General features: G+C 44.7%; 1 protein-coding gene across 1 annotated transcript in view; it reads right to left on the bottom strand.

Annotated features, from left to right (window-relative positions):
• Positions 1–10,805, bottom strand: part of LGALS2 (galectin 2) — a 51,517-nt gene extending 40,712 nt beyond the window's left edge. The window contains exon 1 of the mRNA XM_063938811.1: positions 10,677–10,805. Within this exon, the coding sequence (XP_063794881.1) occupies positions 10,677–10,682 (6 nt within the window). The 5' untranslated portion in view covers positions 10,683–10,805. The remainder of the gene's footprint in view (positions 1–10,676) is intronic.
• Positions 10,806–14,090: the final 3,285 nt, after the last annotated feature.

Raw genomic sequence — 14,090 nt, 5'->3', positions numbered from 1 at the left:
TTGAAGATATGGCCTCCAGAATTGAACACATTATTCTAGATAACCCATACAGTGCATTATTACTTCTTTCTGCTGCTGATTCCTTTCCCAATGTAGCCAAGCATCTAACTAGCCTTCTTCATTACTTTGTTACATTGCTTACCTGCCTTTAAGTCACCTGAAATAGAGACTCCTAGATCCTTTTCCTCCTGTTATGCACACCAGTGCCAGCAGGAATGTACTGGTGTCTGAACGGTGAGGGATGCAAAACAAATGAACTCACAGACAGACTGGGGAATATGACATTACATACACAGAAGGTGATAGGGTAACAAAATAAACACAAAGAAAACAGAGAAGCCCAAAGGCTAAGAAACTGGGTGTCTCCCTAGTATTAGGAATGCTCAGATGGAAAGAAGCGAGATGTAGTGATTTAATACGTAGAGAACCCAAAATGCTGTTGCTAAGGGCAACAGCAAAACCCTAAAGGGTTACCAACGGGTGTGGCAGTAAACTCCTTGGTCAGAGATGGAATAATAGACACAAGGAGAGTCTCCACAATCCTAGTCCTCACTTGCAGTGCACTGGTTCAGCTTACTGCCACTAAACTGACACCTGAACACCTTGCACAGTGAGAAAGGATTTTGGCAGGCAAGTCTGAGAATACAGCCGCAAACTTGCTAGGTTCACAGAGTAGCAAAAGAACCCCAGCAGGTTAAACGACTGACTCCAGTCTTACTGCTAGGTCTGGATTGGCAGAGTGTAATACCAAATCCCAAGGCCTATTTGCAGTAAGCAACAAACAAATACAAAGTTTACACAGTACTAGCTAGCTTTCAGGAACTGACTAACCAACAAAGATTCAGCAGCATCTGCCTAACCTGAGAAGAGGGTTTATATAGCAGGTGCTGTCCACGCCCCACTCAGACCTCACAGACTGTGAGCACAAAAACCAGCACCGGATCCCCTGCCGTGCACAGAGCCTGTAACCACTGCACAGCAAAATACCCGAACCGGAGTATCAGCTACGCTCAGGTTACTCCGCTAGCACTTGTCTCCCGGTTGCCATGACGACGTGGCAGCACAGAGCAGGAGACCCTAACAGTACCCCCCCTCTGACGAGGGGTCAAAGAACCCCTACCACCGGGTTTATCGGGGAACTGCGAGAAGAAAGAGCGTAACAGTCTGGGGGCATGAAGATCACAACTGCGCACCCACGACCGCTCCTCCGGGCCATACCCCTTCCAGTGCACCAAAAATGACAGCCGACCCCGAACCATCTTGGAGTCAAGAATCCTTTCAACAACAAACTCCCTCTGGCCACGTATCAGAAGAGGGGAAGGTCTTCCACTGGAAGAAGGATTACTAATCGCCCGTTTTAAAAGGGAACAATGAAATGTTTTATTGATACCCAAAGAACGGGGTAGATCTAACTGAAATGCCACCGGATTGATAACCCTAGTGATCTTATAAGGACCGATGAACCGGGGGCCTAACTTATGAGATGGCTGTCTCAACTTCAAATTCTTGGTAGACAACCAGACGAAGTCTCCTAATTTGAAGCTGCAGGGTCTTTTCCGCTTATCAAAAACCCTTTTGGTCACTAATGACACAGACACAAGGGCTTTCTTCACTTTCCTCCAAATACCTCTAAGGACCGAAACCACAGAGGAACCACCAGGCGTGGAGTCCAGGGGGTCAAAAGAATTGGCCTTAGGATGATGCCCATACACACAAAGGAAGGGAGAGATCCCTGTAGCAGAGTGAGCCGCGTTGTTATAGGCAAACTCCGCCATGGACAGATGAGCAACCCAGTCAGTCTGACACTTGGAGACATAACACCTGAGGAACTGCTCCAAGGACTGGTTCACCCTTTCAGTCTGCCCATTAGACTGCGGATGGTAGCCTGACGACAAGCTGACAGAAATCTGGAGATCGGAACAAAATGCCCTCCAGAATTTGGCCACAAACTGGGATCCGCAGTCAGAGACCACATCAAGTGGCAACCCGTGGAGGCGCACAACATGCAGCATAAATAATTCAGACAGGCGTCTGGCCGATGGCAGCCCAACCAATGGAACGAAGTGCGCCATCTTCGAAAACCTGTCAACGACAACCCAGATGGCTGTCATCCCCGAGGATTTGGGCAAGTCCACCACAAAATCCATTGAAATGTGGGTCCATGGCTTAGATGGAATAGAGAGTGGATGTAATGGGCCAACAGGAACCCCTCTAGGAGTCTTATTTCGGGCACAGATGTCACATGCCCGAACCCACTGATCCACATCCCTAGCCACCGAGGGCCACCACACCGCCCTAGATAGCAACTCCCGAGTTCTGGCAATACCCGGGTGACCTGCCGACTTCTTGGCATGGAATTCCAGGAACACTCGCTGTCTTAACCTAGGAGGCACAAACAAAAGACCTACCGGAAGGTCTGGAGGAGCCTGCTCCTGTGCTCTAAGGACTAATGACAAGAGGTCCTGGGTAATGCCCACTTTAATACATGATGGGGACACAATGGGCACTGGCTCCTCGGTGGTCTCCTGGATTGGAGCAAAACTCAGCGAGAGCGCATCAGCCTTGATGTTTTTTGACCCAGGGCGATATGTTATCAAAAAATTAAAGCGAGCAAAAAACAAAGCTCATCGTGCCTGCCTGGCATTGAGGCGCTTCGCTGACTCTAAATATGCCAAATTCTTATGGTCGGTGAGAATTGAGACCACAAACTTAGCCCCCTCAAGCCAGTGTCTCCACTCCTCGAGTGCATCCTTAATAGCCAACAATTCCCGGTTACCCACGTCATAATTCATCTCGGCAGGCGAAAATTTACGGGAAAAGTAAGCACAGGGATGAAGGCGATTATCAGACACCCCCATCTGAGAGAGCACTGCCCCAATACCCATCTCAGAGGCATCCACCTCCACCACAAAAGGACGCTCTGGATCTGGGTGTCGCAGCACCTTGGCCGAGACAAATGCCCTTTTGAGACGGGCAAAAGCCGCTTTGGCCTCACAAGACCAGTGAGCAACATCCGCCCCTTTCTTAGTGAGTGCTACCAAGGGCGCCACTATAGACGAAAATCCAGCGATAAATCGTCTATAAAAATTCGCAAAGCCCAGAAAACGCTGAAGCGCCTTCAAACTAGTGGGCTGCACCCAATCCAGGACTGCCTGTACCTTGGAACCCTCCATTTGGAAACCTTCTGGGGAGATAATATATCCTAGAAATGCGATTTGCTGAACTTCAAATTCGCACTTCTCCAGCTTCGCCCCAAGCCGGTGGTCTCTGAGTTTCTGGAGGACTAAGCGTACATGCTTCCGATGTTCCTCCAGGGAATGGGAGAAGATTAGGATGTCATCTAAGTATACAACTAAGAATCTATCCAAATATTCCCTGAGCACATCGTTCATGAAGTCCTGGAAGACTGCCGGGGCATTACAGAGCCCAAAAGGCATCGCCAAATATTCATAATGCCCTGAGTGGGTATTAAAGGTAGTCTTCCATTCATCCCCCTCTCTTATTCGGATTAGATTGTACGCACCGCGTAGGTCAATCTTAGAAAAAATGGTGGCAGTACGAAGCTGGTCAAACAAGACCGAAATGAGAGGCAGAGGGTATGAGTTTTTAATCGTGATACGGTTCAATTCCCTGAAGTCGATGCAGGGTTGCAACGAACCGTCCTTTTTACCCACGAAGAAGAACCCCGACCCAACTGGAGACTGTGAAGGTCTGATAAATCCCTTAGCCAAGTTCTCCTGAATGTACTCTGCCATAGCCTGAGTCTCAGGACGTGACAGAGAGTACAACCTGCTCTTGGGAAGCTTAGCATTGGGCAACAAATCAATGGCACAGTCATAGGGGCGATGGGGAGGTAGTACCTCCTCAACTCTTTTGGAGAACACGTCCGCAAAATCTGCATAACATCCTGGCAATCCTGGCAAACTTAGCTGCGAAAGCCTGACTGGAAGGCTCAAGCAACTCCTGAAACAATCAGTATCCCAACTAAGAATCTCCCCAGAGACCCAGTCAAATTGAGGATTGTGGGCCCTTTAACCAGGGTAACCCCAACACCAATGAGGCAAAAGTACAGACAGTCACATAAAAGGACAATTTTTCAGAGTGTGTGGCTCCAATAAACAAAGAAATCTGGCTAGTGCAAGAGGTAATTTTACCCTGGGATAATGGTTCCCCGTTTAACCCACAGATCTCAATTTCCGATGCCAAGGGTACTAAGGGAACAGAGTGTTTCAGGGCGAATTGGCGGTCCATAAAAACCCCGTCGGCCCCACTGTCCACAAAGGCCTCAGTCTTGACAGTTTGACCGAGGATCTTCAAGGTCACCGGAATGATAAAAGTCTTCTTGGGAAATTCTGACTTCTGGCCTGACAGGATATTTCCCATCACCCTCAGGCCCTGAAGTTTTCCGGCTTTTCTGGGCATGATACTACCACATGACCTTTATTCCCACAGTACAAACATAACCCCTGCTGTCTCCTCCGCGTCTTCTCACGCGAGGAGAGGCGGGTAGCCCCAATCTGCATAGGCTCCTCGGAAAATTCCTCAGAGTCTGAGGTTCCCTTGGGAAAGAAGGAAACCTCGGTCTCCCTTTCAAGCCTGCGCTCTCTCAGCCGTCTATCCACCCGAATGGATAACTGCATAAGCTGATCCAAGCTATCAGGCAAGGGATATTGTACCAGTTGGTCTTTTAACTGGTTAGAAAGACCTCTTCGGTACTGGTGTCTCAGGGCTGGGTCATTCCACTCGGTATCATGGGCCAACCTCCGAAACTCCGTACAATAAACCTCAACTGGCCTTCGCCCTTGCTTAAGGATCGAAATCTGAGCCTCGGCTGAGGCCGTCTTGTCAGGGTCATCATACAACATGCCCAGTGCCGTAAAAAAAGCATCAACACTTTTAAGCGACGGACAATCAGGCTGCAACCCATATGCCCAGACCTGTGGGTCTCCTTGTAGCAAGGAAATCACTATGCCCACCCGCTGAATCTCCGACCCAGAAGACTGAGGCCTAAGCTGGAAATATAGCTTGCAGCTCTCCTTGAAACAAAAGAACTGCGAGCGATCTCCAGAAAAACGATCCGGGAGATTTACTTTCGGCTCCTTAACCCCTGAAGGTACTGCTGCTGCAGGAGCTCCGCCAGCGGCCTGTGAGGTGTGCATTTTAATGGACAAATCATTAAATTGTCGAGTCAGGACCTGCACCTGATCGACCACCTGTTGCAAAGTATTTTGAGGGGTATGCTCCATATTCCAACAAAATTTCAACAGGAGTATTGGGCTGCTGAATATGTTACGCACACCAGTGCCAGCAGGAATGTACTGGTGTCTGAACGGTGAGGGATGCAAAACAAATGAACTCACAGACAGACTGGGGAATATGACATTACATACACAGAAGGTGATAGGGTAACAAAATAAACACAAAGTGAACAGAGAAGCCCAAAGGCTAAGAAACTGGGTGTCTCCCTAGTATTAGGAATGCTCAGATGGAAAGAAGCGAGATGTAGTGATTTAATACGTAGAGAACCCGAAATGCTGTTGCTAAGGGCAACAGCAAAACCCTAAAGGGTTACCAACGGGTGTGGCAGTAAACTCCTTGGTCAGAGATGGAATAATAGACACAAGAAGAGTCTCCACAATCCTAGTCCTCACTTGCAGTGCACTGGTTCAGCTTACTGCCACTAAACTGACACCTGAACACCTTGCACAGTGAGAAAGGATTTTGGCAGGCAAGTCTGAGAATATAGCCCCAAACTTGCTAGGTTCACAGAGTAGCAAAAGAACCCCAGCAGGTTAAACGACTGACTCCAGTCTTACTGCTAGGTCTGGATTGGCAGAGTGTAATACCAAATCCCAAGGCCTATTTGCAGTAAGCAACAAACAAATACAAAGTTTACACAGTACTAGCTAGCTTTCAGGAACTGACTAACCAACAAAGATTCAGCAGCATCTGCCTAACCTGAGAAGAGGGTTTATATAGCAGGTGCTGTCCACGCCCCACTCAGACCTCACAGACTGTGAGCACAAAAACCAGCACCGGATCCCTTGCCGTGCACAGAGCCTGTAACCACTGCACAGCAAAAGACCCGAACCGGAGTATCAGCTACGCTCAGGTTACTCCGCTAGCACTTGTCTCCCGGTTGCCATGACGACGTGGCAGCACAGAGCAGGAGACCCTAACACCTCCTCAGTAGTTTCCAGTATAGTGCCATTAATATTATATTTAGCCTTTGGATTTTTGAGACCCAAGTGCATGATTTTGCATTTTTTTGGCATTGATCTGTAATTGCCACACTCTTGACCATTCCTCTAGTCTACCTTGACCATTCCTCTAGTTCCTCAACAGTCACCTACTGTAAGGTAATATTAGTAATATCACCTTATAGTAGGTGACTGTTGAGGAACCTATGTATTATGTGTATGTGGATTTCCTACTAGGCATATGCCTAGGGACACCACTTGTTCAGAGAGGCACTGCAGGCTCACCCACTGCCCATGCCCTCTGCATCTGAGCGGCAGGCCCTTTATTTTTTTTACAGGAGAGGAGAGGGAGCATTAAGTGTGAGTTGGGGAGCTGAGCTACACAGGCCCAGAGGGCTGCCATCATAGAGAGAGAGGGAGCTGCTGAAGATAACCGGCTGCTTGTGAGGTGTGTGTGTGTGTATGTGCAGTGTTTGTATGTGTGCAGGGTGTGTGTGCAGTGTGCGTATCATACTTCCCTACTCTCCCAAGTAGGCAAGTATGATAGTATAGCCCAAGTATAGCCTCTGCAATTAAATTAAATTAAAATAATACTGATAAATGCTATGGCCATAAAATTATTATAGGCAAAGGTTAATCAGATACAGTATAATGCTAGAAAGCACCTGTTTTATTGGCAAGATAAAGCAAGGATTAATTTATGGGTGAGGCAGATACAGGAAGTAGAGGGCAAACAGCACAGGAAACTTGGCTAAAGGGACAAAATGTAAAATGTTAGCCTGAGTGTAGCCATTACAAGGGACCCATGCACAAACTATTAGTTATTAATGCAGTGTACACTGTTCCTAAGAGTTGGTTTACTAAGATCAATGATGAAACTAACAGAAACTCTTGATTGTATCCCATAAAGTTAGAAGTTAAGATAAGCAGAGACTGTATATTCTTAACTGACTTTTCTGCTTAGTTATACACACAATAAATATAGAAACATAGAATTTGACGGCAGATAAGAACCACTTGGCCCATCTAGACTGCCCCTTTTTTTTTTTTTTACCATATTTTTATATCAAACCTCATTTGATCCTTATTTCTTTGTAAGGATATCCTTATATGTTTAAATTGCTGTACTGTCTTAGCCTCTACCACCTCTGATGGGAGGCTATTCCACTTGTCCCTTTTTGTGAAGTAATTTTTCCTCAAATTTCCCCTGAACCTACCTCCCTCCAGTCTCAGTGCATGTCCTCATGTTCTAATACTTCTCTTCATTTGAAGAATGTTTCCCTCCTGGACTTTGTTAATGCCCTTGATAGAATTGAAAGTTTTTATCATGTCCCCCCTTTCCCTTCTCTGCTCCAAACTATACATATTGATATTTTTTTATTCTTTCTGGGTATGTTTTATGATGTAAGCCATGCACCATTTTAGTTGCTCTTCTTTTTACAGTTTCTAATGTATTAATATCCTTTTTGAAGATATGGCTTCCAGAACACAGTATTCTAGATAACCTATACAGTGCATTATTACTTCTTTCTGCTGCTCATTCCTCTCCCAATGTAGCCAAGCATATAACTAGCCTTCTTCATTGCTTTGTTACATTGCTTACCTGCCTTTAAGTCACTTGAAAGAGAGACTCCTAGATCCCTTTCCTCCTCAGTAGTTTCCAGTATAGTGCCATTAATATTATATTTAGCCTTTGGATTTTTGAGACCCAAGTGCATGATTTTGCATTTTTTGGCATTGAACTGTAATTGCCACACTCTTGACCATGCCTCTAGTCTACCTGGACCATTCCTCTAGTTCCTCAACAGTCACCTACTGTAAGGTAATATTAGTAATATCACCTTATAGTAGGTGACTGTTGAGGAACCTATGTATTATGTGTATGCGGATTTCCTACTAGGCACATGCCTAGGGACACCACTTGTTCAGAGAGGCACTGCAGGCTCACCCGCTGCCCATGCCCTCTGCATCTGAACGGCAGGCCCTTTATTTTTTTTACAGGAGAGGAGAGGGAGCATTAAGTGTGAGTTGGGGAGCTGAGCTACACAGGCCCAGAGGGCTGCCATCATAGAGAGAGAGGGAGCTGCTGAAGATAACCGGCTGCTTGTGAGGTGTGTGTGTGTGTTTGTGTGTATATATGTGCAGTGTTTGTATGTGTGCAGGGTGTGTGTGCAGTGTGTGTATCATACTTGCCTACTCTCCCAAAATTGGCGGGAGGCCTACAAAAATCAGGTGGTGTTCCCCCAGAAGAGTGGGCAAGTCTACTGGCCAGTCACCACTTGCCTGCTCCCCAATTCAGCCGACCCTCCCGCAGCCTAGGGGGCGATGACGCGATTTGTGGTGAATCACATCATTGTAGCCCCTTCCTCACAATTGCTGTGATCTCTACATTGTGTAGTGGGGGTGGGTCTGCAATGATGTAATTTGCAGACACACCCCCCGCTCTGCCCATAACCAGTATCACCCCCATTTCCACACCTCCAGTATGACACATCACACATCCCCACCATGTAGAGCTGGCTGCCTCCTCTTGGAGGGGGCAGCAAGAATATCGGCAAGTATGGTATGTAGTGTGCAGTGTCTGTGCAGTGTGTGTTTGTGTACAGTGTATGTGTGTATGTGCAGTGTTTGTATGTGTGTGTATTTGTGATAGTGTATTGAGCTGGTGTAGGGGGTTTAGGTGAGGGGAAAAGTGGGAGCTGTGTGGGGCAGTGAGCATACCTCCCAACTGTCCCGATTTTCGTGAGACAGTCCCATTTTGGGGGACTGTCCCACTGTTGCACATGCGGGCTGCAGTATCCCGCAGTGGGGGGGGGGGGCAGTCGGGAGGCTTTGTCACTGCTGCTCAGCTTAGCAGAGCAGCAGTGAAAAGACGATGTGCGCATGTGCACAGCGTCTATTCACTAGAGTCAGAGGGAGAGTGGGTATGCCAGCAACTCAGAGCGCGCTGGGCATGCCCCCTCAGTGACGAGAATGGGGGGCATGGTTCACGATCGAGTCACTCCTGCAAAGCCATGCACCTTTTTCTAAAGGCCATGGCCGTTTCGAAAATGTCCCGCTTCAACTATCCCACATGTTGGGAGGTGTGGGGTGAGCAGTGTGAGCTGTGGAGGGGGCAGGACAGTGATATATGTAAGGAACTGGCAAGAGCTATGAATCTATCAATCTTTCTATCTATCTATCTATCTATCTATCTATCTATCTATCTATCTATCTATCTATCTATCTATCTATCTATCTATCTATCTAATCTGTCTGTCTATCTATCTATATATCAGTGACGTGCGGCTCTCGGGTTAGCCAGTGCTTCCTGAACCATTTAGCTCACCGCACGTCCCTGCTATATATCACAAAGGTCACTTTTTCTTGTTTCTCTTCTCCTTACTACATATGTAAGGAACTGGCAAGAGCTATGAATCTATCAATCTTTCTATCTATCAATCTATCTATCTAATCTGTCTGTCTATCTATCTATATATCAGTGACGTGCGGCTCTGGGGTTAGCCAGTGCCTCCTGAGCCATTTAGCTCACCGCACGTCCCTGCTATATATCACATATGTTGCAATATGTGAAACTGGCATTCCCTAGAATACAGCTTGGAGATTTAATGATGGATTTGGTAAATTAAGAATTTCTGTGATTTCTGATGTTTATTTAACATCGATCCCTATTGCACACTGAACTTGGTAGTGTGGAGTGCAATTGTTTAAAGCATTTTGTTAACTAATTTTTTTTGTGGTTACATATCTCATGCCCCCGATTTGAGCTCATTTAATTATTTCATTCAACCTATGCCAGGTTATTCCCCAGATATATAATACCTGCTATTCTTGAGGAAATTCTTCTCTTTAAAAGTAAACCCCGGTGCAGATATAAAGCATACTGTAGGTCATGTTTAAAATCTGTGGGATATCTAATATAGAAAAATCATTTGCTGTGGTTAATGACTGTATTTAGTAAAAGTTTCAGGAGAGCATATATGAGTCTGTAAAGTGGTTCTGGGGAATTCATAGTAGAATTCAGCACAGTGAGTAGTGGGGCGTAGAGACACAGTTTGGACTTACACGTATCATTAAGATATCACTTTAAGAAGGCACATCTTTAAACACCCCATAGCCCTTTTTCAGGTTTCTTAGTTGGTGAGGTTGATAGGCAAATGCTTGCTGTGGACGTCTCTTTACTCTAGATTTAAAGCCTTATATATGTTAGGATACATGAAACTCCAACTACAGCCGCAGGAACATAAATGTACAGATGTATATTGTACATGTATTAATAATACTCAATTTTAGGTTTAGCTCTGAATCAGGTCCTGATGTGCAGTCTCTAATGGCCCCTGTTGTAAGGTTTTGAAAAACATTAACCCGTGTCTGCGTGGATATTTGGGGTGTTAGTTCATTCATTGCTATTGTATCTAGCACATCCTGGTACCTCAAACAAAACATAAGAAATATATGTACAATGAGGATACTTACAGTCATGGTGGAGAGCTTGATGGTGGGTCTACAGGGAAGCTTTGGAAGAATGTACCTCCTGCAGATTGGGACCCTTATTTATATCCCATTTCATTTATTCCTTCCCGATATCCAAGTTATACATTAACTTGAAAGGATCCTGGTGCAGTCACATTCAGGACTTTGAACTGGTAACAGCATTTTGATATCTCGGTAAACATAACCAGACTATAGAAGGGGCATGAATGAATGTAGGGCACGCTAGGTGTGGTGCTGACGGTGAGATTGTCATGGAAAGCCGTCATGTTTTGCAAAAATTACAATGCAGAAATGTCACCATTATTTGTAATGACTCACTGAAAGCCGTTCATTGATTTTGCTCTGCTAGGAATGTAAATGTAAACTTCAAATATACTCTCTGCTATAGCATAGTGTGATTGTCACTAGTGTCATTGTCCTCTGTGTCCTATGTGTCCCTTAGTCCCACATGCAGGTGGAACAGGAGGAGGTAAATTAACTACAAATGTCGCTCATCACTATAATGACTCAGAGTTTGCCTCCCATATATTCCAGACTACGACATTAAAGCTGAAAACAAGAGTTCAGCATAGATAGCATATAATGTATTCTATGTAGCATGCATAGTTGATGTATAAATATACAATAATCACATTATTTTGCGTTTTAATTACTTAATACAGGTTGAGTCTCCCTTATCCAAAATGCTTGGGACCAGAGGTATTTTGGATATCGGATTTTTCCGTATTTTGGAATAAATGCATACCATAATGAGATATCATGGTGATGGGACCTAAATCTAAGCACAGAATGCATTTATGTTTCATATACACCATGGGGGTCATTCCGAGTTGTTCGCTCGTTATTTTTTTCTCGCAACGGAGCGATTAGTCGCTAATGCGCATGCGCAATGTCCGCAGTGCGACTGCACCAAGTAAATTTGCTATGCAGTTAGGAATTTTACTCACGGTTTTTTCTTCGTTCTGGTGATCGTAATGTGATTGACAGGAAGTGGGTGTTTCTGGGCGGAAACAGGCCGTTTTATGGGCGTGTGGGAAAAAACGCTACAGTTTCTGGGAAAAACGCGGGAGTGGCTGGAGAAACGGAGGAGAGTCTGGGCGAACGCTGGGTGTGTTTGTGACGTCAAACCAGGAACGACAAGCACTGAACTGATCGCAGATGCCGAGTAAGTCTGGAGCTACTCAGAAACTGCTTAAGAGGTGTGTAATCGCAATTTTGAGAATCTTTCGTTCGCAATTTTAATATGCTAAGATTCACTCCCAGTAGGCGGCGGCTTAGCGTGTGCAAAGCTGCTAAAAGCAGCTTGCGAGCGAACAACTCGGAATGACCCCCATATACACACAGCCTGAAGGTAATTTTAGCCAATATTTTTTATAACTTTGTGCATTAAACAAAGTGTGTGTACATTCACACAATTCATTTATGTTTCATATACACCTTATACACACAGCCTGAAGGACATTTAATACAATATTTTTAATAACTTTGTATATTAAACAAAGTTTGTGTACATTTAGCCATCAAAAAACAAAGGTTTCACTATCTCACTCTCACTCAAAAAAGTCCGTATTTCTGAATATTCCGTATTTCGGAATATTTGGATATGGGATACTCAACCTGTACTAGGAAATGTTATATACATTTTTTAGACATGTTGGTCTACGTAATGTATTAAAGTAAATATGGAGCAAAGGGCGACACATCTCCACTCCTTCCTCCATTCTATTCACTCGGTCTGCAATCAGTGGAAGAAATAAACAAAGTCTTTGTGGAGTAAGGGCATATATGTGTGGCCAAGAGTTTGCTCATTAACATGTGACTTGTTTTATACACATCCTTTAAGGAGAGATGTATCAAGTAGTGTAAAGAGTGGAGACGTGAAGAAGTTGCCTGTAGCAATCAATCAGCTTGAGCATATTATATTCTAGAATATACATGATAAATGCTACAGTAGCTAGCAGTCAATTGGTTGCTATGGACAACTTCTCCACTTCCCACTTGTACACTGCTGGAGACATTTCCGCCATGTCACCATTGAGGTGGAGGAAACCAATTCTACTCTGTGTTTAACCAGAGCTGTGCGATATGTTCTACCTATATATATGCTCTTCTACAAAAAAAACAGTACTGGTGTAAGTACATTTTGCCCTTAGGTTCCTTTTGTTTGCACTTTGAAAGCATACCTGCTTACTTTTTAGGGGAGGTCTAAGGAGCAAGTGCAGGGAGCATGATGATGTGAATTTTAGTCAAAAGGGTCTGGATTCAAAGATTGACAATGAATAGGTTGATAGTCAACAGGTCAACATCATATGGTTGACAAACATTAGGTCGACAGGGTCAAAAGGTCAACATTTAAAAGGTACACAGTACAAAAGGTCGACAGGTACAAAAAGGTCAACAGGGTCAAAAGGTCGACATAGAAATGTCGACACACATATTATTGACACAATTTTTTGTATGTTTAACCATATCTAAGATAACTTAGCGGAAATGTGTACCTGCGCAGTCTCGCTTTGGAAAAAAAGTGCATCGCTCTGCTACTGGTTACTATTCCCAGTCGTAGTCCACATGGATGGTAAATGATGAAAAAGTTGGAAAAAACTTGTGTTGATCATATGTGTGTCGACCATTGTCATTTCAACCATTTGTACCCGTCAACCTTTAGCACTTTAGATCTTTCATCTGTCAGCCTTTTATACCTGTCGACCATTTGTACCTGATGACCAAATGCATGTCAACCATATGGTGTCGACCTATTGACTGTCGATCTATCATCCACCACTCATCTCTGCTGCAGAATGATGCGATTCACTTGCACAGTGGGATGGGTCCATGATGCTGGATCACAGCCCCGCCCACTTCACTGGGAAGTGATTGAGATTGGTTGTCTTCCATTTCAATGGGCAAGTATGATAAAATAATACATATAGATTTTTATATATTCTTACACAGAGGGCGAGACTCAAATCCTCTTGCAGCCACTAGATAGCGCCAAACTGAGCTATTCTAATGTAACACTGTTCGGGCGCGATCGGCTGCCGGTGTGTACACTTCAGCTCGCACCCGCCAGGGGTGGTGAGCTGAAATGTCTGAAAAGTGATCCGTTTGGGAGCCCAAACGGCACTTTTCTTGATCGCACCTATTACTTTAGTCAGGTTTAGCCGCTTTTTTACGCGCCTTAACCCGAAACTAATGGGCGCGATCAGCGCGATTGGGGGCATCAAATTAATATAATTTTAGACGAGAGATCGGAGGCAATACCATTTGAATTTCCTCCAATGTGTTGTCCACAATTCTTACCTAGAGTATTAACCTGATGTACTGTAAAATGATACAATTCAAGGATTATACAGCATTTTATAAAACAAACCACAGAAGAAAACTTTTTAAAACCAA

Source organism: Pseudophryne corroboree, chromosome 9, assembly GCF_028390025.1.
Source record: "Pseudophryne corroboree isolate aPseCor3 chromosome 9, aPseCor3.hap2, whole genome shotgun sequence".
Lineage (NCBI taxonomy): Eukaryota > Metazoa > Chordata > Amphibia > Anura > Myobatrachidae > Pseudophryne > Pseudophryne corroboree.
This window is presented reverse-complemented; position numbering and strand designations above follow the sequence as displayed.